Source organism: Condylura cristata, unplaced genomic scaffold (assembly GCF_000260355.1).
Source record: "Condylura cristata isolate star-nosed mole 26May11 unplaced genomic scaffold, ConCri1.0 scaffold00006, whole genome shotgun sequence".
Taxonomy (NCBI): Eukaryota; Metazoa; Chordata; class Mammalia; order Eulipotyphla; family Talpidae; genus Condylura; species Condylura cristata.
The window spans coordinates 42,804,305-42,829,446 of NW_004567107.1; the positions used below are offsets into that span (position 1 = coordinate 42,804,305).

Consider the following 25,142-nt stretch of genomic DNA (forward strand, 5'->3'; position numbering starts at 1 on the left):
GGGCGGGTCAGGAGAGGTCTGCCTCGCCATGTGGTCACCTCCGGGGTGGGCGGGGATCGAACTCATGCGGAATTGGCTTTAGTTTCTCAGTGCAGTGCTTTAACCCACTGCGCCACCAGGGAGGGCCCTGAAGCTAGGTTTTTGATGCACATTTTTAATCCAGGTAAGCATGAAGGAAAAAAAGCTATTTTGTAGCTTCTAACCAAACATCCGCACTCTACTTATAAGCAGACTTATATATGGTAATCCCAACAGCACCTTGACTTTGGGACTTAACCACACTTCAGAGTTTATGTCTAATACACAAGCACTAGCCCAACATAAAGTGGTTAACTTGAAAAATATATCAATAGTTAACATTCTGGAAAATAAGTCATGAATTAGACTGAGGACTAATATTTGTAAAGAATAAAAAATAATATGGGAAATATTTTCAATGTAGTATGCTGAAATATATACATGTATGTACATATACACATATATCTAAAAACCAACCTTTATATACTGTATAATTACATTTTTGGTGGGGGAAAAAAGTTCTTGTGGATATAAAAAGATATTTAAATGCAAAAAAATTAATAAAATTTTAAATATACTTTAGTTATGCCAGCAAGCCTGCAGTTAATTACTTTTTAGAAGTCAAAATAAAAATAAATTAAAGAAACTGGGCCCTCCCTGGTGATGCAGCGGTTTAAAGCACAGCACAAAGAAGCTTAAGCCACTTCCGCATGAGTTCGATTCCCGCCTGCCCCGGAGGTGACCACATGGCGTGGCAGACCTCTTCTGCCCGCCTGCTGCTCCCCTCAGCAGTGTACTTTGTCGATCTGCCTGTTCTGCTCTCCACTCTTTTCCTGGTGAATCCTCTCACCCTCCGCATCTCTGGCCTGTACCCCAGTTCTGTATAAATAAATAAATAAATCTTTAAGGAAAAAAAATTAAACTAAGAGAACTGGTATGATTAATTTGGCCACTATTTCCTAAGTACTAAATGTAAGATAATGTTAAGGATTCTGAGTAACAAATATCACTGCATCTTCCTGCCGATAGTATTGTTTCATATCTGCTTTAAAGTATGGTTGCTGAGAAGCAACCTCAGTAAGAGAGGTTGCATACGCAAGCAGTATTCTTTAAAATTGATGAAGCTTTAGTTTGTATTGATATAGAGTATATGCCAGCCTTTGTCACGCATCTTCTACACCTGTCAGTTCACTGAATCGTCAGGATAATGACAGGTTAACATGTGCAGACATCACCCTCTACTAATCACTTTCAAAAATTAAAAATAGCAATGGCTACTAGTTACTGACCCAGTTTCTATAGGAGACATCATTATAGGGTTTCCTGACAATGACGCTAGGAAATGAACCTAATATAATTATTGTTATTATTCAGTTTTAATTCCTTCTTTATTTAGTGTTACCCATTTGTGTTTATGGTCTGACCTCCCTTTATGTCACCCTCATTCATACCCTCACCATTCCAAAGGACTCTGAAAGATAATTTGAGGCTCACATGTCTAACTACAAATGGAGGTTTGCTTTTGAAATTATTTCTAAGGTTCAACTGAGCTGGCTGGTCCTGCAGAAAACGACTGGTGGAATGAAGGGAGGGTGCCCCAGACTGCATGCCTTGGGGCAGTCTGTCCAGATAACTCTCCTTTGGCTTCATCTTTAAATTTTTTATGTGGAACTTTGATCCATAGGACATATAAACAGGTTTTTGTGACTTATATCTTTCTTCCTGAAAACAAAACCAAAAAAAAGTCAATATTTTTTAAATTAAATTTTTGCCAGAGGAGAAAATTAAATCAGAATATAACTATTTAACTGGCCTTATTTTTAATCAAAAAGACTGAACATACAGGTTTACAAATTAATAACTTAAGACAGGTCATTTAAGTTTTTCTTCAGTTCAGCTTAACATCACATTAAAATTATAACTTGCTAATACACTTCAGTTCTTAACAGTTAGATCTATTCATATTAGGAGAAATGTGTGAAGTGTCAGATACTAACTCTGCAGTCATAAAAAGGGGAAAAAGGAAAAGAAGAGGGGGAGGGTAAAGGGAGAGAAAAGGTAAGACTTCATCATATACTCAGTTCCAGCAATTCGCTCCAAACCATTTATTAAAAGAAAATAATTATGGCTAAATATGGCTACAAAAATTCTTATAACAGTCAAAAATTAGAAACCAAGTACACTGGTGGTAAACCATTTCCTCTCAGCTCAACTTCATGATCGTTAGCAGAATATAGGACCCTAGTTTCTGTTCTCCCAGCTGTTCCATTAGACTCCAGCACCAAAAAGCATTACAGGGAGACTACAAGATGAGGAGGAAGAAACTCTGGCTTCCAGTTTTTTATTCTATTCTTGTCAGTACCACCCCAGAAACTACTCTGCCTGCACTAGTAACAAATGTTTCTGGTATCTAGCCTCCCCATAATGCCAGAACTAGCCTCACTGTGCTTCTCTCAAATAGTCTAGCACTCAGAAATTTGACTCTAGTCCCATAGGATCCTTCCTCCAAGCTCTTGAGGTACCTAATGAATGTGTCCTTCTTTAGAACTCTGAGTTCCAACTTATCAGAAACCTACCTCTGAACTTCTAAGGAAGCACCAGGAAAGCAGGCCTTCACACACAAAGGTCTGGGTCCCATTTCTCTGAAGTGTTTTTCTCAAGCATCTGTGTTCCTGATAGCAGAGTCTGTTCTCTTTGCTCCCACAGCCCTAGAAAGTAAAAGCTATTTCCTACAGTTTCTATCTCTGTCACTTCAGTATTCTCCTCCTCCCTCTTACCTGTCAGGCTCCTAACCTTTGTATATCCTTTTTTCTTTTTTTTTAACATTAAGTCTTCCTTTTAAAATAAAGTGTGGGTTTTCCTTACTGGATCATGACTGACATTTCTGTTAAGTAGCAAACACCAAAAATGATTGACCAAACAAACTATGGTACATCCATACAATGGAATACTATGAAGCAATGAAAACTGCCAGGCATAAGAATACATAAGGACATAAGGACATGAGCACATGTTCATGTTATACCAACTGAAAAAATAAGTCACCAAATAATATGCAGTGTAGTTGATCCCAACATTTTAAAATTAAAAGTGAATTTGTATTTGTATATAGAATACATTCAAAAAATTAATCATATTCACCTCTGGATGTAAGACTTGATGGGTAATTTGTATTTTGTCCATTTTGCTTATCTGTATTTTATAGTTTTCTAAAGTAAATGGGATGCTTTTGTTGTAAAAAAAAATTTCATTTTTTAAGTTTATACTTAAAAAAGGATCTACATTAAGATGTTAAGAAAAAATTAGAATAGCAGAATAAAAAAGAAAGACTGAAAAATCATCATACAAATAAATTAGATTGCAGGAAACAGTGGGTAAGAAAAATTAAAAAGTAGCTAATGCTTTCCTCAAAAGTACCTGTTGCTCTCCTATTTTATTAGTGACTATGTCCTGGAGATTGATGGATTTGCAGATTGGTGACCCTTCTCATTCAGTACCATTTACCCACAGCCCAATTTTCACAGTATTTTCCCAAAACCCCAAATTAGATTTGGGATGACAAGTAAATAAGCTTTACAAATTATATTCACTCATTTGTCATTTTGTTGTAGAAAAGATTTTACATGGTTACAAACTTATGGACAATAAGGAGAAATCAGGGCTGATGAGAGTAAAATGGAGGCAGTGCTAATGGATGTCTCAAGCCTCTAAAGATGCTCCACAAATACAACTCTGAGCTTTGGCTTCAGCAAAGGAAAGAAGGAAATAGTGCTCATAAAATCAAGAGCAAATGTCATAAAACAGTGGCAACAACAAAGAACTGACTTACCTATGTGTCAAACTCAGGATCTTAGCTCTGAAACACTATGCTCCAACAACTACAATATGGTGCATACATTGCAAACACACATTCTAATGTAATAGCTTGAGCAAACGTATATGAATAAAAAAATTCAAGGAGTAGGTACCCAGATTTCCACTCATCCAGTTGCATCTAAATTAATTTTGGGCTAAAATTCCTGACATTTCTATCACTAGCTTCATGATTATACTTACAATAAATCTGTCTTCATGCAAAAATGCACATTCTCTAATGGCTGTCCTTGTATAAAACTCTAATTTGGGAGCAATACCCTAAAATACACAACATAAAGGAAGCAAGTAAAGTTACTGGAAACAGATTCTTTACCCACCCCATCCTAACTTGAAATATATAAAAACTTAATTGTTCTTTTTTTTTTGATTGGCATAATCCACACACATTATCTAAAATATACAGGATAGAGAATGAAATGTTATTCAGCCTTTAAAAAAGAAATAAAATATGCCCTTTGCAACAAGGAAGAAACTAGAAGACATTATGTTAAGTGAAACAAGTCACTTATCTGTGGAATCTACCAACAAACTCATTGACACATAAAGTAGAGTGATGGTTACCAGGAGCTGTAGGGTACAGGAAATAGGTTGATATTGGTCAAAGGATAAGGTTTGAGTTAAGTAAAATGAGAAGTTCTAAAGAGCCAATATAAGCAATATGACTATAATTTATAATACTATATATAATATATAGTTTATGCAGTATTAAATACATAATGTATATTAAATATATATAATTTACAATACTACATATGTAATAAGTTACAAAACTTGTTAAGAGGGTATTTTTTTAAGATTTTATTTTTTATTGATGCATACAAGAACTGGGGTGTAGGTCAGAGGTGTGGGAGGTAAGAGGATTCACCAGAGACAGAGTAGGGAGCAGAACAGGCAGATCTGTTGAAATACAATGCTGAGGAAGCGGCAGGCAAGACAGGAGAGGTCTGCTGCACCATGTGGGTCAGCTCCCTGGCAGGGGATTGAACTCATGCTTGGTGGCTGGTGATGGCTTGATAGTGCTAAGACTTTAACCCCTGCACCACCAGGGCTTCTTACTCCTGCCCCACCAGGGAGGCCCCAAAAGGTAGATTTTTAAGGTTTTTTAACCGTCCCTCCAACTGACCTATGTATTTTGAATATGTTAATTCATCTAATCCTCACAAAAAGCCCATGAGGTACGTCTTCAAAATATCTCTGCTTTGTAGATGAGTAAACTAGGGTACTAAAAGGTTTTAACTAACCTCTCCAGTTAGTAATGACAGAGTTGGGAATTGAACTCAGGCATTCTAGCACTACTGTTAATGCAGTTAACTACTCCATATTGAATCACAGAATTGCATGAGATCACATAAGGAGAAGAGGTTCTCTTTCCCTACCTACTTGCTTTGAAAAACTTGCTTAATATTTCATACCAAATATTTTGTTCATTAGATCAATTTCCAAACCTCATTATTTTTTGGACTTCTATTTCTAAGAAAATACCTGGGAAAACCATGAATACAATTATCCACTAACACAAATTATGCAGTTCAGTTTACCACACTTAGGGAGATCTCAATGGTCAGCACATCTGGTGTGCAAAGGGTAAGCCTTGCTGAGGAAAAGCACCTCTATGATCATAGTGTCTTCCTTGCCAGCTGGGTTTAAGTATAAAACTCTTTGTTTCACTGATGACACATCTAATTCTATAGACTAAAATATTGTGCAACAAAAAACCTTATCCTACTTAATTCTGAAAATCTTATAAGGCATTTACAATTATTGTCATCATAACTATTCTTCCTGGGTAAATAGACCACAGTGTATCTATATAATGGAATCTACTAAGTAACAGCAAGGAAATAACTACTGAACCTCACAACTTCACTGTTCCACACAAAAGATGGGAGTCTCAAAAGATTAAAGCTTGTATGATTCTGTAACAGGGTGGTCCCTATGAAAAGAGAAGTTCCAGGTTCCCTGCCCCACCCAGAAGGAGGGTGGAGCTAAGCAGAGAAAGAGAAGAAAAGAAGGAAGCTGGGTGGAGAACAAGAAAGAGACCTGAGGAAGCCACATGGAGCAGCAAGCATGTGATGAAGAAACTGTGCTTGTTTCCTGACCCTGAACTGGTTAAGGCAGATGTGGGTGAGATACCGATAGGGAGGAGACTATGGCAGTGTATATATTGATTTTGATTTTGCTCTTTTCCTCCCAGATTTGTCTGACCATTTCTGACCATTTTCCACCTGTCCCGGCCAGAAGGTGCTTTAGTCTAGTGGTGGGCTTTCTGGCCTTGCTTTGGACCAACCCCTTTGGGTTGACTTTTGCCCACGAGGGGATGGGCAACTTCAGATGTTTGATTTAGAAGCTATATTCCTTGTGTTCCATATTGTATATTCACTGCATTAAAGTCCCCTTTCATTAAAGTTTTATATGTTTTGTCTTGTTGCGGCGGATGGCAGAACCCACTTAAAGCAAGCAGGTTTGGGGCTTCAGTGGTGCCCCTCTCCCTGTAACAGATTTGGTGTCCTGTAACAATTCCATTTATATGACAACCTCAAAAAGACAAAACAATAGTGATGAAGAATAGATTGGTAGTTGGAATAAGGGGGTTGATGTGCCTATAAAGGAATTACATGAAGAAGACTTAGAGGATGATGAAATTGATTGTGGTGGTAGTGTCACAAATATACATGTGCTAAAATTCATAGAACAGTGCATCAGAAAAAGTTAAATCTACTGTGAACGGCCGCAAGAAAGGAAGACAGGAGGCAGAAAGGCCGAGCAAGCAGAGTTTATTGCTCCCAGACAGCAGCTGAGATGGAGCCCCTAGGGTTGGGTCCGCAGCTACTGCCAACCCAATAAGGGGGAAGGGTCTCATATAGATTCTAAACTCAGATTCCAAAGGGGTGACTCGTCGCTGTGTCTTTGATGTGAGGCCCAGTTGGCTGTCACCTTCAGCTAGTCCCATCCAGGATCTCAAGGTCAGTTTACTACCACTTTGTCAAGTTGGATGCAAGGCTCAATTCTTTACCGCCCTAATTCAGTCATTGTCAGTAAATCTTTGGTCACTCCCAACAACTATGAAGTCTTTTTTTTTTCATATTTTGTGCCTAATTTATTTTTTTTATTTTATAATAATTTCTTTTTACATATTTTTGTGCATTTTTCCATCTCAGTTGCAATCCCCTTGGGTTTCCCATCACCAAGTCACCCATGTGCCATCACCATAGTCCAGTGCACTTCCCTCCCCCTGCTGTTCCATTTTTTAAAATATAAGTATTTTTCTTTTAAAAACCTTGAGGTTTCAAAAGACATAAAGCAGCTTTGCCAAGGTCACATGGCTTGTAAAGGTCTAAACAGATACAGGAACTGGATTGATTAAGTTATACTGTCTCCAACTGACCCCATCAACTCTGATGCAAGACCCTCTGCTCTCTTCTCCCCAGGAAAACTCTACCTAGTCAAGTATTCCTTGTCCTGGAGGGATGTACGTGAGGGTTGGATAGAGGTGACTTCCCTTTCTTCTTTTCCTATTCAAATCTTGTCTCTGAAAACCTGGCCTCACCCTACCTCCTCCAGGCATATTCACAGTGATTTCTCCCTCCATTCTCTCATATTTCATAGTGATCTATTTAACATACTCCAAAAGTGTTTCCAAGAAGGATTTGCTGAAGCCCTAGTGAGAAAGGAGACTGACATGCACTGCATGTGTTATCTTGTTTATTCTCACACAATTTACATAATAAAAAATTCCATCCCCATTTCATGTGTGAAGGAAAAGACTAAAGGAAGTTAATCTATTCAATGTCACACAGCTGGGGATCAGTAGAGCCAGGATTTGAAATTCTATTGGGCAGAAAAGCCCATCTTTCTATTACCTCATGCTACCTTTGGGGGAGGTAGGAGGGCATTCATCAGCTTATTTCCTTTGTATGTTCACTCCTGTGCATTCATCTTGTCTACAGAACAAGTTCTTACAGGTACAACCTACATCATCAGCTCCTTTTATTTTTTTATTTTCTATTAAATGTACAGTATGACCATAAGAGTGTTAGAGCTGAACTTGTGACTCAAGAAACATTTTGGGATTTATAAACACATAGCCCAGTTGATTGACAGAGTAAATTAATCCAAGCAGCATTTCATAAAGAATGTACTTTGACATAAGAAGCTCAGACTCATTTCCTGTTATCTAGACTGCCCACCAGAAGAAAGAGTAGGGGGAGATTCAGGGTTCACAGTACTGCTGGTGGGATCTCAAATCCTCAAGACCAAGTTTCTGATCCCCTGCAGCCTTGAATCACAAACTTGTGCTGTCCTCTCATTGTTTATAGGGGAGCGGCATTAAGCCCTAAAGAGCTGCATAATAATATACAAAAGCTCACATTTACTATATAGAACTGTATGCCAGATACATGCAAAGTATTAACACTAAATTACTTCACCTAACCCTCACATACCCTATAGGTAAAGTGCTATTATCAGCCCCAGTTCATGAGGAAATGAAGGCACATGGAGATTAAGTAACTGACCCAAAACCACACAGTCAGTGATTTACAAAACTGGGATTAAACCCAGACAATCTGAGTCCATACTTAGCCACTATACAACTGCCTAGTTGGACTTCAAATTCTGATCCACTTTGCCTAGATAGAGGGTGGGGTAGCTTATCAGTTAGAATCCACACCCTGTAACACATACTTGTCAAGCTTTTTATATAACCTTCACTCCTGCCAATGACTGACAGACAATAAAGAGGATGTTTTTGCTTTTTCATGACAGTGCTGATCTAGCAATAGTTTAGAGTTGAAATTTACAGGTTCTATCTTGCCCGCTCTCCTTAGCAATGAGATGATGGTGACAGTGTTTACATCAATAAATAAATTTAATAGTAAGATTTTTCTGCAATCATTGCAAGAAAAAATGAAATTAAGAAGTTAATTTTAAAAGATAATATTCTTTCTGCTTCCCTTATAAATTTAGTCTCTACCTAACAAGAAAACAAATTACATTCCCCAAAAAGAAAGGTCTTGACCTCAGCATGAAAAAGGGGGCCAGGGGAAGTGGGGAGAGAGTGGGGATGTTTACTGTATCCAGCAAAATAAAACAAAATATGGAAATATAAAGAAAAAGTCATATTTTAGTGAAGGAAATATATCCATTCTTATGAATTAATCAAGAAAAATAAATAAAACAAATAGTTTGCCTGACTTGTACATGTAATTCACTCCCAGTTCCTATAATATTAATGAAGAGAAACTGGACAAAGGGCCTCCTTGGTGGTCTAGAGGTTAAGACTCACCATTATCACCACTAAGACCTGAGTTCAATCCCAAACTAGGGAGCTGACCCACATTGGCACAGCAGACCTCTCCTGTCTCACCCGCTGCTCCCCTCAGTAGTGTATTTCAATAAATCTGCCTGTTCTGCTCCTCACTCTGTCTCTGGTAAATCTCCCTCCACCCCCTCACACACATACACACACACATTCACACACCAAATCTCTGGCCTACACCCCAGTTTTTCTATGAATGAATAAATAAATAAATGAAACTGGACATGGAGTGAAATACATATGAGAGAATTAACACCATGCAGTGACCAAAAGTGTAAACTCTTAAGTCCTAAGGTTAACACAATCATCTCTGCTACCTCACTCATGGGCTTTGAGACTTTAAATACATTTCTTAAATTCCCTTCACCAGCTTCCCCATCAAATGAGGAAAAGAATGAGTCGCTTCAGATTACGGAGGACTGTGTAAAATAATCCATATGATAAACTCAGCACAGTTTATCATGAGCACACAATGATTGTCAGCTACTATGAAAACTTCAGCAATTGATTTAATTTTGCTTTGTAGAACATTTTAGAGAAATTGAGCTTTTTAAAAATTGTTTACAATACAGTTTGTGGGGGAAAAAATCCCACTTTGTAGAAAAACAAGCAAGGATGTAAAATAATGACATATCATTAAAAAAACAAAGTAAAATAGTTTGAATAACTTCCTTGAAAGAATTGCCACTTTATGTCTAATGCAAGTCATTCTTTCCTCACACTTTTAAATTTCTTTCACTGATGATTGCCTGTGTTAATAAATAACTATAAATACAATGTCCTATGCCCATAAAGTTAAACAGTGGCAACATTTGGAAAAATGTAATAAAGTGTGTTTCTCTTTGTCTTGATACTTAGCTGAATACCAGTCCAATGTTTACACATGGTTTTATTTAATAGAGAATTTGAGCAAACCAAAGTTAATATAAAAAGTATCTCCCACTCTCTTCTCATCAGTTTTCATCTTCTTTGAGCTTAAGAGCAATATCCTGTTAACTCAAAATAATAACGGAAAGTATCATCAAATGCCATGGATATAAGTGATATACAAAGAATATCTTTAAGGGGAAAAAAATGGTGTCAGGATATAAACCAAATCCTTATGGATTATGAAAGGCACAAAGTTGTAGTCAGTAGGAATTCTGATTAATTTTGCTACTTGAAGTAATAGAATTAGTAACTGTCATCATAAATATCAAGGAAACATGGGTCCTACATACTCTTATTCTACACAGTATCTCAACAGTGTAGAGAAAATAACATTTTATTAAATAATAATAGCAATTCATGGGGGTTATAACAGGAAAATTGAGTATTAAGTCTGCTTTTTTCTTTACTTAAAGATGTGGCCCTTTAAATAGAGGTCACCCAGTAAAATAAAAATCAAGAAAATTTTCAAAGTTGTTGCAGTATCAGAAATCATCACAGATAACATCAAAACGAATCTTTTGAGTTTGATTCTAACAATGTTCCCAAAACAGGTCATCAACTGAATAACTACTGTTTCTCTTAAGATCCTTCAGAAAATATCAGTCTGTGAACCGCCCACCATGAAATGTAGATCATAACCTGCCTTGGCTGATTTGAGAATAGTTATGAAGAAAATAAGAAAACATGAAAAACTGAAAGCACAGAATGAACAGGAGTTAGAATTGTAACTACTCTTTTTCATTGTTGTTTCTACTAAAACAAAAACTATGATCAAATAAAGTGATATCAAATCTTTCAGTTAGAGACCCTTTACTAACTATGGAACAGTGTGAAGACAGCAGATTCTGCCTGATGAGCTAAGACTTCCACCTTGTAGATCAATTGTGGGAATGAGTAAAACTTGGTACTTCAAGGGGTATCTAAACAGGACAGCTACACAGACTACCAGTGGTTGTGAACCAAGATGAAGTGACCTCCCTAAAAGCAAGCCCTATCAGGAACAAAATGTTCAGGACCCCAAAATTTCTCTCCCAACAAAACTCCAGCTGGGCAGCATCACTTACTGGAAATCCTGCAACTGTCTTCATGAGCACCTCCCTATACAGTCCAGGGTGTGGGGTTGTCAGCCTAGGCTCTGGAAAAAGGAAGTCCCGTGTGTTTTCTTCATAGTATGCCAACTCTTCCCACACTAGAAAGAAAGAGGAAAAGATGTAAGTGGATAAACACTCTGAAAAATGATGTACTACATCTCCCAGAGTTTAAAAAAATAAAAGCTTAAATAGAGTTGGCTCAGATAAAAATAGATACTGGAATCATAGCACCTGTTAATCAAGAGGCAGATGACTCCTACTAATTTTTATCTCAAAGACAGTTTTTAAAAGCCTTCCCCAGTCACAACAGAGGAAACAACAACTATTTAGGGCCCTCCCTGGTGGCACAATGGCTTAAAGCAAAGCACTGCAAGCTAGCCACAGCAGCTTCAGTGCAAGTTAGATCCCTGGCCCTGGAGGTGACCTACATGGTGCAGCAGACCTCTCCTTTCTTGCTCTCCTCAGCAGTGTACTTCATCAATCTTCTTGTTCTTCTCCCCCTATGTCTCTGTGAGACCTCTCATCACCCCTGCACCTCTGGCATGTACCCCTGTTCTGTATGCATAAATAAATCTTTTTTTAAAAAAAAAGAACTATTTAAAGTGTTATTCCACAAAATAGAACAAAGAGGAAAATCTATCCATCATCCATCCATCTTTTCCTTCAACAAATGTTTTCCAGGGATATGACTTGGGCAAGGCCCCAGGGACAAAACAGAAATAAGGCAGACAATGTCCTGTTCATGCAGTCTACGTTTGGGCCGGTGATCATTGTGTTCTGGGATGCAGGCGTGTTAGTGTCCCAAAGGCCCTGAGAACAGCCAGGGCTAAGGTTCTCAGCAGTGCTGGTACCAATCCCAGGGACATTTCCAAACTTGGTAGAAACATTTCATGCATGGAAAGCAAAGGAACTTGGGCATTCTCTGGTTCTTAAATATTCATGCACCAAGGAAAAAGAAAAATATGAGATGATTTCACTCATGTGGATCATAGAAAAACAAAACAAAGGAACAGACAAAACTAAACCAAAACAAACCCTAGAAATCTGATTGCATAATTAAGACTACTAGAGAAAGAAGGGGAGAAGGTAAAGGAAGAACAAAGCAGGGAAGGGCCCAGTGGTGTAAGGTAAAGGCCTGTAGTGCTTTGGTGGTGGGTGTGGTATGGTGACCTACAACTGAGCAGGTGTGACCTTTCTCCCCTAAATCAGATACAGTATCACCATGTTACCTCAATAAAAAATAAATTTAAAAAAGAGAGACACACTATCTAATGTCTTACCAGACACTCTTTCAGGTGAGAAACTTTTAGGCTGAGTTTGCAGCCTACCCTTTACCTATAAACACAGACTTTTTCACTTTCCCAGAACTGCTCAAGAAATGACCAAAACATACCAAATAACATATACAACCTAAAATGATACTAACATTGCAAAAGCAAGAGTGATATGATAAACATACAGCCTGTATGAAGTAGTTCCCAGGGAGGAAGCTCCGCTGGCCACTCTCACTGCTCAGGGAGCGTGCTGCCTCTAGAACAGCTGCTGCAAAACAAACACTGAGCTATTTTTGCTTTTCATCACAAAAGCAAAAATTCTTCTGGGGGTTTCTTTCAGTTAGCAAAATAGGTTATGAATGTAGATCTTTCATGAAAGTGAAAGTAGGGATACCTGCAAAATATAATGCTCAACACTCACATAATGACATACCTATTGTTTTATTTTAAGTCATTATCTTTGTAGTTCTCCTTTATATTGTGACTGGAATATTATATTTCTACTTTGTAGTGATTTGTATAAGTTAGTTATATTAACTATGAATATTACTTCAGTGTAAAATAAAGGGATGCCTGACAGCACTCATTACCAAAAGATCTTGGGTCTGACACTCACTAAGCTGAAGGGTAGAGAAGCTGCCAATAGTCTTCCTGGACTAAACAGCAGGAAGTGTACAAATGGTTTCAACTGAGAGTTATGTCTATACAGAGCAACAGGGCACCATCAAAAAGTAACTGTAGTCACTGTTTGGAGGCTGCCATTTTATTGTGAGAACACTGATGAGGGTTTTATTTTTGGTATACTGACTGTAGAAAATAACTGCCCTTATAGCTAATAATATGATGGGCTCATTTCTTCCAAATTGTTCCACTTCTCAAAGGGGGTTCATGAACAATCAAAGTGCAAAAAACTTTCTATTTCTCAGGTTATCATTTCTTCCCAGTCTTCCCCTCTCAGATGTGTTCCAGTACATTGGGCTGAAGGTCTATCTCTTCCCTTTTCTGCATCATACTTCCTCAGTTTATGCTATTTCTTCCAAAGTATCCTTTGTCCCTTCTCATCCTGTTGAGATCTTACTCACCTTTCAAGTTTTATCTGAAATGCCTTATAGTATCACCACCATAACAGCTCCAAAATAGAATTTTTGAATTTTTTCCATGAATAGCTCCCTCTTACTTTTCCATCATAGGAGCTATATCAGATATTCAAACTAATCTAGTTATCTTTTAGTTCACTCTTTTACCTCCTATATCAATACATTAGCATTTCTATCTCCAAAAAGTGTCTGTACCCAAAATAACTCTAAAATATGTGCTCTTCTCTCCACCGTTAAAATCATTACCCTGGTCAAAGGTCCCCTCTCCCAGACTACTTTCCCCAAGACCTCTTTTCCTCCCTAAACTGGTCTCCTTACTTCCATTGTTCCTGCACTCAAATCTATTTTACACACACTAATGTTAAATATATATATTGAATTGTGGCTTCTGCCTGCATAAAATTTCCAATAATCTTCCTATCATGTAAGAATAAGATCTATTCACTTATAAGGGGAATATAGGGAGACCAAATAAGGGGTCAGTAAAAAAATAATAAATAAAAAAATAAAATTAACAGGTTAATTTCTGCAGGGAAGAGAGAGGGGTCAAAACAGGGGAGAGAAGAGCATAAGATACTATGGTGATGGTGCACTGGTGAATAGATGGTGGGAATTTTATGGGGACTACACCTGAAAGGAGAAAGCAAATATTGTACAAAAATGAACAATGGATGTAAAATGTACAGAAAAAAGGAAATTTTAAAATAAATAAATAAAAAGAATAAGATCTAAGAGAGACCTCAAGACTCCCTATTATCAGGCCTCTAATTACGTCTCCTACTTTATTACTCCAGCTCTGCTCCTCAAACATTCTTTGGCATCCCTGTGACCTTTCTTACTGTCTCTCACATGCATCATTTTGCCTCTATGTTAGAGGTTTGTACTACGTTTCCTCTCCTTTTTATGTTCCTTCCCCAGATTTCTGCATGACTGGTTCCCTCCTATCAAGTGACAGATCTTGGTTTAAACATCACTTAACCAGAACCACTGGACCTAATGGAGTCTGACACTCCCAATCACATCCCCCCATTTTACTTTTAATCTGATCATAACCACTAATGATATTTTTGTTCATGAGTTAATTTATTATCTGCTTCCATGGATGCTCCATGAAAATAGTGACTCTGTTTTGCTCATTATTATATTTCTAGCAGGACTATCACTAGACAGGTGTGAGCTCAGGGTAGTTAAACCAGTCTAGAGCTCAACCAAGACAACTTTAATGATGTTCTAAAAAGAAATGTAAAGTCAGCATCCTAGACCCTGCCCCAAGCCTGTGAAACAAACCAAATCTTGAATGAATGAACAAACATAAGATTAAAATGAGATAATGTAAAAGTGCCTTCCTATTAGCCATTCAATAACCATTTACCTTCTTTGAGTCTCATTTTCCACAACTATGGGGGAAAAAAATAAGACAGACTATGTTCTCTAAAATCTTTCCCAATTCTTATCATTAGTTCATACTCAATTTATTTTCACACATTCAGGAGCTATGATTTGAGAACCAAGTCTAGAGTCCAGGGTTTGGCTGTATGCTAGCAAACAAGATGAAAACAATTTCTGCCCTCCTAGAGCTTAGAGTATACAATCAAACAGTTATACTACTCCTGCAGCTGTACAAACAAACATACATTCTAAAAGTGGTGATACACAACTATGTAAACCAATGTTATTGCAATATTTCTTTTTAAGGGACAATAAAAAGAAAGGTGGGGAAATGGGTGGAATTCCAAGTTCAATCTAGTATTTCATCAGTTAGTCTCATTCAGACCTCCTTTTTCATCAATATTCCTTTTAAAATGTACCCTGTGATGGTTATGACCTCCCCAACTTTACAAGCTTGAGACAAATTTTAGCTACTCAGGGATCTTAGAAGTGCAACCTGAAAATGGGAAATGGTGGGACAATTTCCTCACTCATCACTAGCAATAAAATATAGCTACCTGTAGCTATACTGAAACTATAGTACAGTGTTTAAGAACTCAGTTTTTAGGTTCTGGCACATCTGGTTCAATTCCTTGCTTTCCTAGTTACTAGGACCTTATGTGGCCTTGAGCAAATTACATAAGGTCTTTTAAGATGACAAGTGACAAAAACATGTGAAAGTGTCCAGTGACTGACATTCCCTGTCATTATCATGACACAAGCCCTGCAGGATCCCTCTACTCTGGGACCACTATGAACATCACTGAAAACCTGTGTTCCTACTGAAAACAAGTACTATGTATAATATGATGCTCTACACATATGCTTTGCCTTCAAATGTTTTTGGCCAGTTCTCATTTACTCTTTACATATTTATTAAATTACTCTTTATTTAGCAAGAATTAAAAAGAAGTCAGAAAATTATAGGTGAGTTCACTCCCTCTCCTTGGAATCACAGGGATAAAAAGAGACTGAAACAGTATTCAGAAAAAAAGCAGAAGACTGGGAAGCTTCTCAATACTGTCTCTCTGGTTTGGTCATTTTCTGAAAGTCCAGCATGAAAATGTCAGCACACCAAGGGGATGTGACAGCAAGAGTATGAGTTATAAATAATAAGCACACAAGATGAGCAAGCTTACAAGCCAAATGAAATGTAAGAAAAAACTCCATGTTCTTAATAGGTTAATGGTGCCATCAGTGACAATTTTTCCAAAAGGAAACAAATGAGACTTCAAGAAAAAGAACAATACTAATAACAATATTAATTCAAGAAATATCTGATATTAGTAAAGCATATCAGAATGGATAGCTTGTTTCCTGATAAGGGGGCCCATCTGATTCCCTCTTTACAGATATGAAAACTGAAGATTTGAGAGATGAAGACACTTGTCATGATGCCACCTGGAAAGGAAGGATTCCAAGCCAGATCATCTGAGGCTGGAGTGCTTTCCTTGCAGCTGCCTAAGTATCACTATCAGAGTATAAAACCAAGCTCTAATTCAGGGAATAGGGACCTACCAGAACAGGATTTCTATAGCTGCACTGAATATGCATGACTTATTCTAAAGTAAGGGTTTTGTTTAGGAGGCTTAAAAAAAAAAAAAAAAGTACCACAATGTCAAGCAGGATTAGGCTGCCCCCCTGTGTCCATTAGCTTTTTCCCACATGTAAAGTGAAGAACAGGGGAATCTTGCTGCTTCTAAAACAAGTGGATTCCACTTTTCTTCATTCAATAGCAATAAAGTCATATGTAAATCTGAGGAACTTAATGGTATAATATGTCTCTCTGTTATGTGTGTTTGAAAGCAATGTTCCCAAAAAGCCAAAACAAAGCAATATATAAAGGCAACAATTCACCCAGTGAAGAACTGATCCCTAGAACTGCAATGTGGCCTATGTGACCCCACAGTCCAGATGAGACTTGAAGCAAATTATTTTTTATTTGTTATTATCTAGTATCAGAATGAGAAGATCAAGAGGGTTCACCACCTACTCTGTACTTGGTGCCACCAGCATGGTATTAGGAAGTGGCACAGTGCAAGGAAAGTTCTAAGTACACCCTCAAACACATCTTACATAAAATAATAGATCAATTTGTAATGCATCTGAAGCTGAGTAAACTTTTTACTTAGAGCAATTCAAATTAAATTCCATTGAAATTGAAGGACTATAGACAAAAGGAAATCAAATCTAACAAAAACCTAAATTTTGTAGTTGATTAATTTCCAATTTATAACAGGTGGGCACAGAAACCAAGTTTCAGTATTCTCCAATCATCGTGGCTTTAAGCAATTCTTCCAATCTTCTCACAGAAGATTTTTTTATGTGAAAAACATGACAGTCTAGGATATCCTGAATTTTAAAAAGCAAGTTCTATAACATATATATTCAACAATGTTATAACAAACATATGTAACCTAACACTAGATATATTTAGTGTATATATACATATACTGATATATGTATGTATGTATGTATACGTTTTAGGCTTGGCTGAATATACTAAAATATACAATATATATGCAATGCATTTTAAAAGATCTAAAAAGATACACAACAAATCATTAATAGTAATTATCTGTTGGGAGTTAATGATGAATATGGGTTTTGACTTTTTTTTAAGATTTATTTATTTATGCATACAGAACTGGGGTACTGGCCAGAGGAGCAGAGGCAGTGAGAGAATTCACCAGAGACAGAGTGGGAAGCAGAACAGGCCAACTGATGAAATACACTGCTGAGGGGAGCAGTGGGAGGGTCAGGAGAGGTCTGCTGCGCCATGTGGGTCATCTCCAGGGCTGGGGATTGAACTCATGATGAAGTGCCTTTAACTTCTTAGTGCTAACCTGCTGCGCCACCAGGGAGGGCCCTGACTTCTTATTTTATATAATTTTGTGTTATTTCAAATTTTTACAATGAGAATTTTAGGCACTAGGTAACTAAAAATTCACGTATATTAAATAAACAAATGGGCCTCTTTATATTTTAATGCACCCTAAAATATAACTTGCCTATTAACGGTGGTGTATGTTTGAACATAAAACTTGGGTCAAGGCTCTGCCTGGTGGCGTAGCGGGTTAAAGCACAGCACTGAGAAGCTAAAGCCACTTCCACATGAGTTCGATTCCCGCCTGCCCCGGAGGTGACCACATGGCGTGGCAGACCTCTCCTGACCCTCCCGCTGCTCCCCTCAGCAGTGTATTTCATAGATCTGCCTGTTCTGCTCCCCACTTTGTCTCTGGTGAAGCCTCTCGCTGCCCCTGAGCCTCTGGCCTGTACCCCAGTTCTGTATGAACAAATAAATAAATCTTAAAAAAAAAAAAACTGGGTCAAATAAGAAAAAAAACTTACTGAACTAAAACTCAATGTCCTGATTTCATTTTGTCATGTTTATGCTAAAAAATACTCAGAATTGAGCCCTCCGTTGTGGCGCAACGAGATAGGATGCAGCACTATAAGCCAGCAGCAGCTGCTTCAATGCCAGGTCCATCCGCAGCCCCAGAGGTGATCCACATGGTAGGAAGATCTATCCTGACCCACCTGCCGGCTGCTCCTCTCAGCAGTGTACTTTGTCACTCAGCCTGTTCTGCTCCCCACTCTGTCTCTGGTGAATGCTCTCACTGCCCCTTCACCTCTGGCTTGTACCCCAGTTCTGTATGCATAAATAAATAAATCTTTTTTTAAAAAAACTCAGAATTTCTGAGTGTAGCTAGAAGACATCCCTGATCTTCCCTGTTCTGTCTATCTAAGAAAACAATAACATGTAAGAGTTTTCTGTACCAAGATCCTCAAAGAATGGGGTTTTTGTCTGTTTTCAGGACCTACTTTAGTCAATGAACCAAGAGCCAGAAGAAAGGGCTACAGACTCCTGGGTTCACTCCACACCCCTGTGCACCCTTGACCTGCTCCAGGGACCTCCACAGCAGGCATGGCCATGTCCTGTATAAGAGTGTCCACAGCCACTCTGCTTTAATTGAGGCAGCTACAAAAGCACCTTCCTTCTCCCATGCCTTCTTAGAAAAATGAAAAGTTCACAATAAAATATCAAAATTATGCAATTACTTTGTAGGATAAATATATACATGCATTGAACATGATTAATTAAAAATTTGGTTAAAATAATTTATATTAGAATGCAATGCTGATATCAAAGCATTACTTCACAAGTAATCAAAGGACACTGACAGGCACATTATACAGAAGAAAAGCAAACAAAACATAATATGGGAAAATGAAAAATTTGAATAAGTAACTTTTAAATTTAAGGTTGTACAAATCATATGTAAGCAAGCAAAGCACACAGAAGAGTTGTCTCCTAAATACCACATCTAGCACTGGGTTCAAACTATTGCAGGAAAGGTCAAATAGTAAATATCTTAGGATTTGAAGGTCATTTGGTCAATACTACTCAACTGTGTCACTGCAGTATGAAAGCAATTATTACAGTATGTGGGTGAATGAACATGGCTGTGTTTCACTAAAACTTTATGGACAATAAAATTGAAATGTCATATGATTTTAATATGTCACTCAACATCCATCTTTTAAAAATTTTCCCTAATCATTTAAAAATGTAAAAACTAAGCACAGTTTTGCAGTTTCTTAAAAAGTTGAACAGAAATACCACATGATTCAGCAATTTCACTGCTATGTATAAATCTAAGAGGTCTGATAACTTGTACACTAATGTTCACAGCAATATTTCATAATATCCAAAGATTAGAAACAATCAAAATATCCCATCAACTGATAAGTGGAAAAAGAGAATGTGGTCTATTCATATTAAAGAATATTATTCTGACATAAAAAGGAATGAAATAAGTCTACAACATGGATAAACCTTGAAAACATGTGAGATGAAAGAAGCTAGATTCAAAAGGCCACATATCTGATTTCAAAAAATCCAATGTCCAAAATAGGTGAATTTATAGAGCTACATCAGGGGCTGGGAGAAGGCAGAAATGGGAAATTCATTCATACTGATGAACATGGGATTCCCTTTTGAGGTAGTAAAAATGTCCTGGAGCTAGACAGCAGTGATGGTTGTACAAACTTATAAACATACTAAAACAATGACATACACTTAAAAAGAAATGTAAAAAATGAGTTCGTTTATCATTGCTTCCAAAAGATTCAAATACCACAGAATTAACCAAACTAAAAAAATGAAGAATCTATACAATGAGAACAAGATGACATTTTCATTGGAATCGGATAGTGACATCAGGAGATGGAGGCACATCCCAATGTCAAGGATAGGGAGAATCAGTATAATCAAAACGACTATGCTGCATAAGGTGACATATAAATTTAATGCAATGCCCTTCAAAATACCAACAATATTTTTCAAATAAGTTGAAAGCAAAATTAAAATTTACTTGGAATTACAAGAAAATTGCTTGAGGAAGGAGAGAAATTTAGAATTTAGAAATGCATTTACTGGCTCTTACCTGGAGGTACTAGCTGTATTAATTCAAACCTGGTTAGGAAGCCTACAAAGGAAACAATTAGATTTTAATACTTCAGAAAATTGCAGAGTTTTTCACTAATTGTAAATTAGAAACTGTCACAAACATCCCATTTACGTTAATACTAAAATAGGTGACATATCAAAAGTGGCTCAATTCCAATAAGTAGAAGGTTTGGAGTTAAGTTATAAAAATAGCATTTTATCCCCTGAAAAGTACTTACAGAATGGATACAGTATTTCCTGTCTTAAAAAATGTACCCATAACTCACTGAAATAACAAATGTCTTTGATGTTAAATCAAAATACAATTTTTATTCATACATAAAAGTTTACCTTGCTAAATGATTATACAAATTAGACATAAAATAAAATACAGCATCTTTATATTTCCCTAGTTCAAATAAATATATTTAGAACTAAGTCCATGTGCAAAGTTTCTAACGAAATAACTAAACTGAAATCATAAAGACAATTTCAAATATAAATGGTATAATAATAAAAATAGCAAGACAGTTCCCACAAAATATTAGCCATGAAAATATTTAAATAAACAATAGTGACTATAGTTAATAAGACTGTATTATATACTTAAAAATGTTTAAGAGTGTTCTCAGTACAAAAATGAAATGATAAATATGTGATGTGATGAAGATATTAATGAATGATATGGTGGTAAACATTTTAAGATTTAAGTATATCTAATCAACATACTGTACACATTAAACTTGCACAATGTCATATAACAATCATAACTCAGTAAAATTGGGAAAAACAGATAATAAGAGCAAATTTCTCCCTTTGTGGGCTTATAAAAAAACATGAATGCATAAGAACAGTATTTCAAATGCCAAGAAATCTAAGTCAAGACAGCCTATAAGTTTACATTTTCAAATGGCAAGAAAATATATCCTTGCTAGCCATTACCACCAAAGACAGTGTGAAGCACTTGTTTCAGACTTGAAATTCCTAATACTTATTCATTTTAACCCTAACCCTGGGAGTCAAACATAAAGATTACCCCCATGTTTATGAATGAGAAAACTAAAGTCTCAAGGAGGAAAAGAGTAGTAACTAGGGCAAAACAGTGACAAGGCTTCATCCACCCCATGCAGCTTGCCCTAAAGCCTGTGCTTTTATGTACAAGACACTTCACTGAAAAACTCCATTCATCCACTGACCAAGTTAATTAAGATATTTTATAAAATACATTTAATTGCTTGGAATAATCAGAATAAATCAAAAGGAGAGAAATGTACTCATGTTCTTTCAACACATCAGTTGACCACCTGGGTTTAATATTTGGGAATTGAAATGAAATTATCTTGATTCTTGTATTACTAGTCAACATGCTGAATTTTTTCTTTAGGATTTAAACAAACATGAGGGAAACTGCATTCTTACAATGGCAACCCATCTCAGAAAGACATTTTACCTTACTATTTCTTAAGATTAAGTCACAAAATACCACAGATTGTATAATTTCATAATAAGCAAATCTGTAGAAACAAAGATTAGTTAGGAGTTACCAAAGGCTGAGGGGATGAGGAAGACTACATATATGATTTCTTTTTTGTGATGATAAAAATTTATTATCAAGGATTATGTAAGGGTTACATACCCCTTTATATGAGACTATATAAAAATCATTTTTATTCTTATTATAAACAAAATTGTACCATCCAGGAAACTCCACCCATATCTAGAAAAGGGTCTGTCAATCAAAAACATGACTCAAATTTTACATAGACCTTCTGGAACATAAATATGAACCAAACAGAAAAGTACAATTTAGAAAACAGCAGAATTTTACACCAATAAATGACATACACACAACAGTCTTTTTTTTTTAGAGTAAATACCTTCTAAAATATCTGCTACAGTGCCAGGGTCTATTGCATTTTCAAATACCTGCAAGAAAAAATGGGGAAAATAAATATTCAATGTGTTTGTGGACACATATTAATAAAATTATAAGTTATATTATTCCAAATAATTAACACATTAAAACCCAGTCATATACTATTTTAAGGTTCAATAAAAGTATCTTTAACCATCATGGAGTTCAACAAATGACTATAGGATAAGACTTGACACAATTCCAAGTGCAAGGGAAATTTGAGTTAGTAGAATCTAGCATATGCTCACAATGTCATCAACCTAGCCGTAAAACTTGTTGGTAAAAGCATGTCTGGCATCAACCTCAAAGAGTCTTAAGCTTGAGTACCTAGGAAGAAAAACATTTGGCATACTAAGGTATTCATTAATGTTCTTAATTAAAGTAACTGGTTGTGCTGAAAAGGAATATAAATTAAAATCCTATCTATATATAACACAAAAGAAAAACTAAGTACTAGGACAGCTTTCTTCTGTGTTTTGGGAAAGTAGAGGATTCCCATGAAACCTTTTGTAAGTCAAGTGTACAAGGATAATTATCATTAATTTATATCAAAAAATGGTTTGAACATTCCCATTCTCCCAAAACCTACCAAATAATTTGTAAAGCCTAAAATAACATTAAGCTATAGAAAAATCAAGAATGATATATTAAATATACAGCCTGTATATAAAGCAGTTCTTGGGAAGGACCTTTCTGTTGAGGGTATGTGGTGCCTGTATAGCAACTGCTACAAAATACACACTATTCGCTATTTTCACTTTCCACTTTTGTCTTAAAAGTATATCCTCTTCACATTTCTTTCAGTTAATGAAAACAGGCACTAGTGTAAGTTTCAATAAGAGCAAGATGGCTAACTTAAACTCTCAAAAAAGGCAGGTGGGGGAGCTCTGGAGCTACACTCCAGCAAAATCCACAAATAACTAGGAAGGGACAAGTCTCATTTAGTTGCTTGTTTTTGTTTTTTTTTTTTTTTTAGATTTACTTATTTATGCTTACAGAACGGGGGTTCAGACCAGAGGTGTGGTGGGTGAGAGGATTCACCAAAGATAGAGTGGGGAGTAGAATAGGCAGATTGACAAAGTACACTGCTGAGGGGAGCAGCAGAAGAGGTCTGCCACGCCATGTTGGTCAGCTCCCTGGCTGGGGAGTGAACTAGTGCTGCAGTGGCTTCGGAGAGCTTCATAATGTGGTGCTTTAACTCATTGTGCCACAAGAGAGAGCCCAAGTCTCATTAATTTTTAAGTGAAGTACAAGAAAAATACTGTGATGGCATCTCCCTGGTGGCACAATGGGTTAAAGCACCGCATTATGAAGTTCCCCTATAACACCACTGCAGCACAAGTTCCATGCCCCGCCAGGGAGCTGACCCACATGGCGTGGCAGACCTCTCCTGACCTGCCCACTACTCCAGTCAGCAATGTACTTTGTCAATTTGCCTGTTCTGCTCCCCACTCTGTCTCTGGTGAATCCTCTCACCCACCACACCTCTGGCCTGTACCCCAGTTCTGTAAGCACAAATAAATTTTTAAAAAAATTTTTTTTTAAGATTTATTTATTTGTACATACAGAACTGGGGTACAGGCCAGAGGCTCAGGGGCGGTGAGAGGCTTCACCAGAGACAGAGTGGGGAGCAGAACAGGCAGATCTACGAAGTATACTGCTGAGGGGAACAGCGGGAGGGTCAGGAGAGGTCTGCCACGCCATGTAGTCACCTCCGGGGCAGGCGGGAATCCAACTCATGAGGAAGTGGCTTTAGCTTCTCAGTGCAGTGCTTTAACCCACTGTGCCACCAGGGAGGGCCAATAAAAAAATTTTTTAAAGAAAAATACTGTGATACCTCTCTGGCCAGGGTCAAAGCTCCATATTTTGTCCTTGAGGTAAAAGTACCTAGAATAAGGCTGAAATAAAAGGTATCATGCCCCTTTCCCTGAACTCTGGAACCCTGTAAGAAACAGACGTTTTCAGTGGAGTTTTTTAGGCATTAAAGTTCTGACTTAAATGAATGGTTGTTTAATCTTAAGCATGGTAAAAGTCTGCTCTTGAGCTAAAGTCAGATCTTCTTTAACTACAAAATATAATCCATTCTTGTTTTACTGATTTGGATTTATCTAGAAAATGTAAGTGATGTTTCTCTTTTTCAGTTATTTCAGTAACTGTAACCCTTCACCCATGTCAAAGGATTTCGTTAAGTGTGATCCTGGCCAGAAAATGAATTGATATAAGGTGCTCAAATTTAATGGCTCATATATTCTTTATGAGTAATTTCTTACTTATCTAAATGCTTTAGAGTGTTCAATTTGAATTACACAGAAAGTCTAAGAAAATATTTTCACTATTTGCTGCGAGTTTTTGCAGCCAGAGCATAGAACAGGCATGAGAAAACTGAAGTCAAGTGGAAAAAAACTCTGGAATGTGAACCCAAACAACTTACACAAGAATGCAGTTTTTCTAAATTTAAAATAGTTTACTTAATTGCATATTAAAAAATTAAAATACGATCCATGATATTGCACAGTCTGCAATATGGCAGTTGTGGCATCTAAATTGTGATACTAAGCTTCATGCTTTCCTTCTACAAGTCAAGGAAGTTGGACTAAATGATCCCTACAGTCATTTAAAGTCTTCCACATAAGCAAATGAAAAGTTGTTAAAACTAATTAGGAAATTCTTGGGGAAAAATAAACTGGATTTTACCATCTACCTTTTACCACTACTATCATTTAAATGGAAAAGTAATTTCTATT

General features: G+C 36.9%; 1 protein-coding gene across 1 annotated transcript in view; it reads right to left on the minus strand.

The window, feature by feature from the left end:
- The window catches only part of SPATA6L (spermatogenesis associated 6-like), a 41,707-nt gene that overhangs the window by 10,764 nt on the left and 5,801 nt on the right, over positions 1-25,142 (minus strand). The window contains exons 3-4 of the mRNA XM_004677637.2: positions 4,075-4,152; positions 1,513-1,740 (exon numbers count right to left, since the gene is read on the minus strand). Of these exons, the coding sequence (XP_004677694.1) occupies positions 1,513-1,740; positions 4,075-4,152 (306 nt within the window). The remainder of the gene's footprint in view (positions 1-1,512; positions 1,741-4,074; positions 4,153-25,142) is intronic.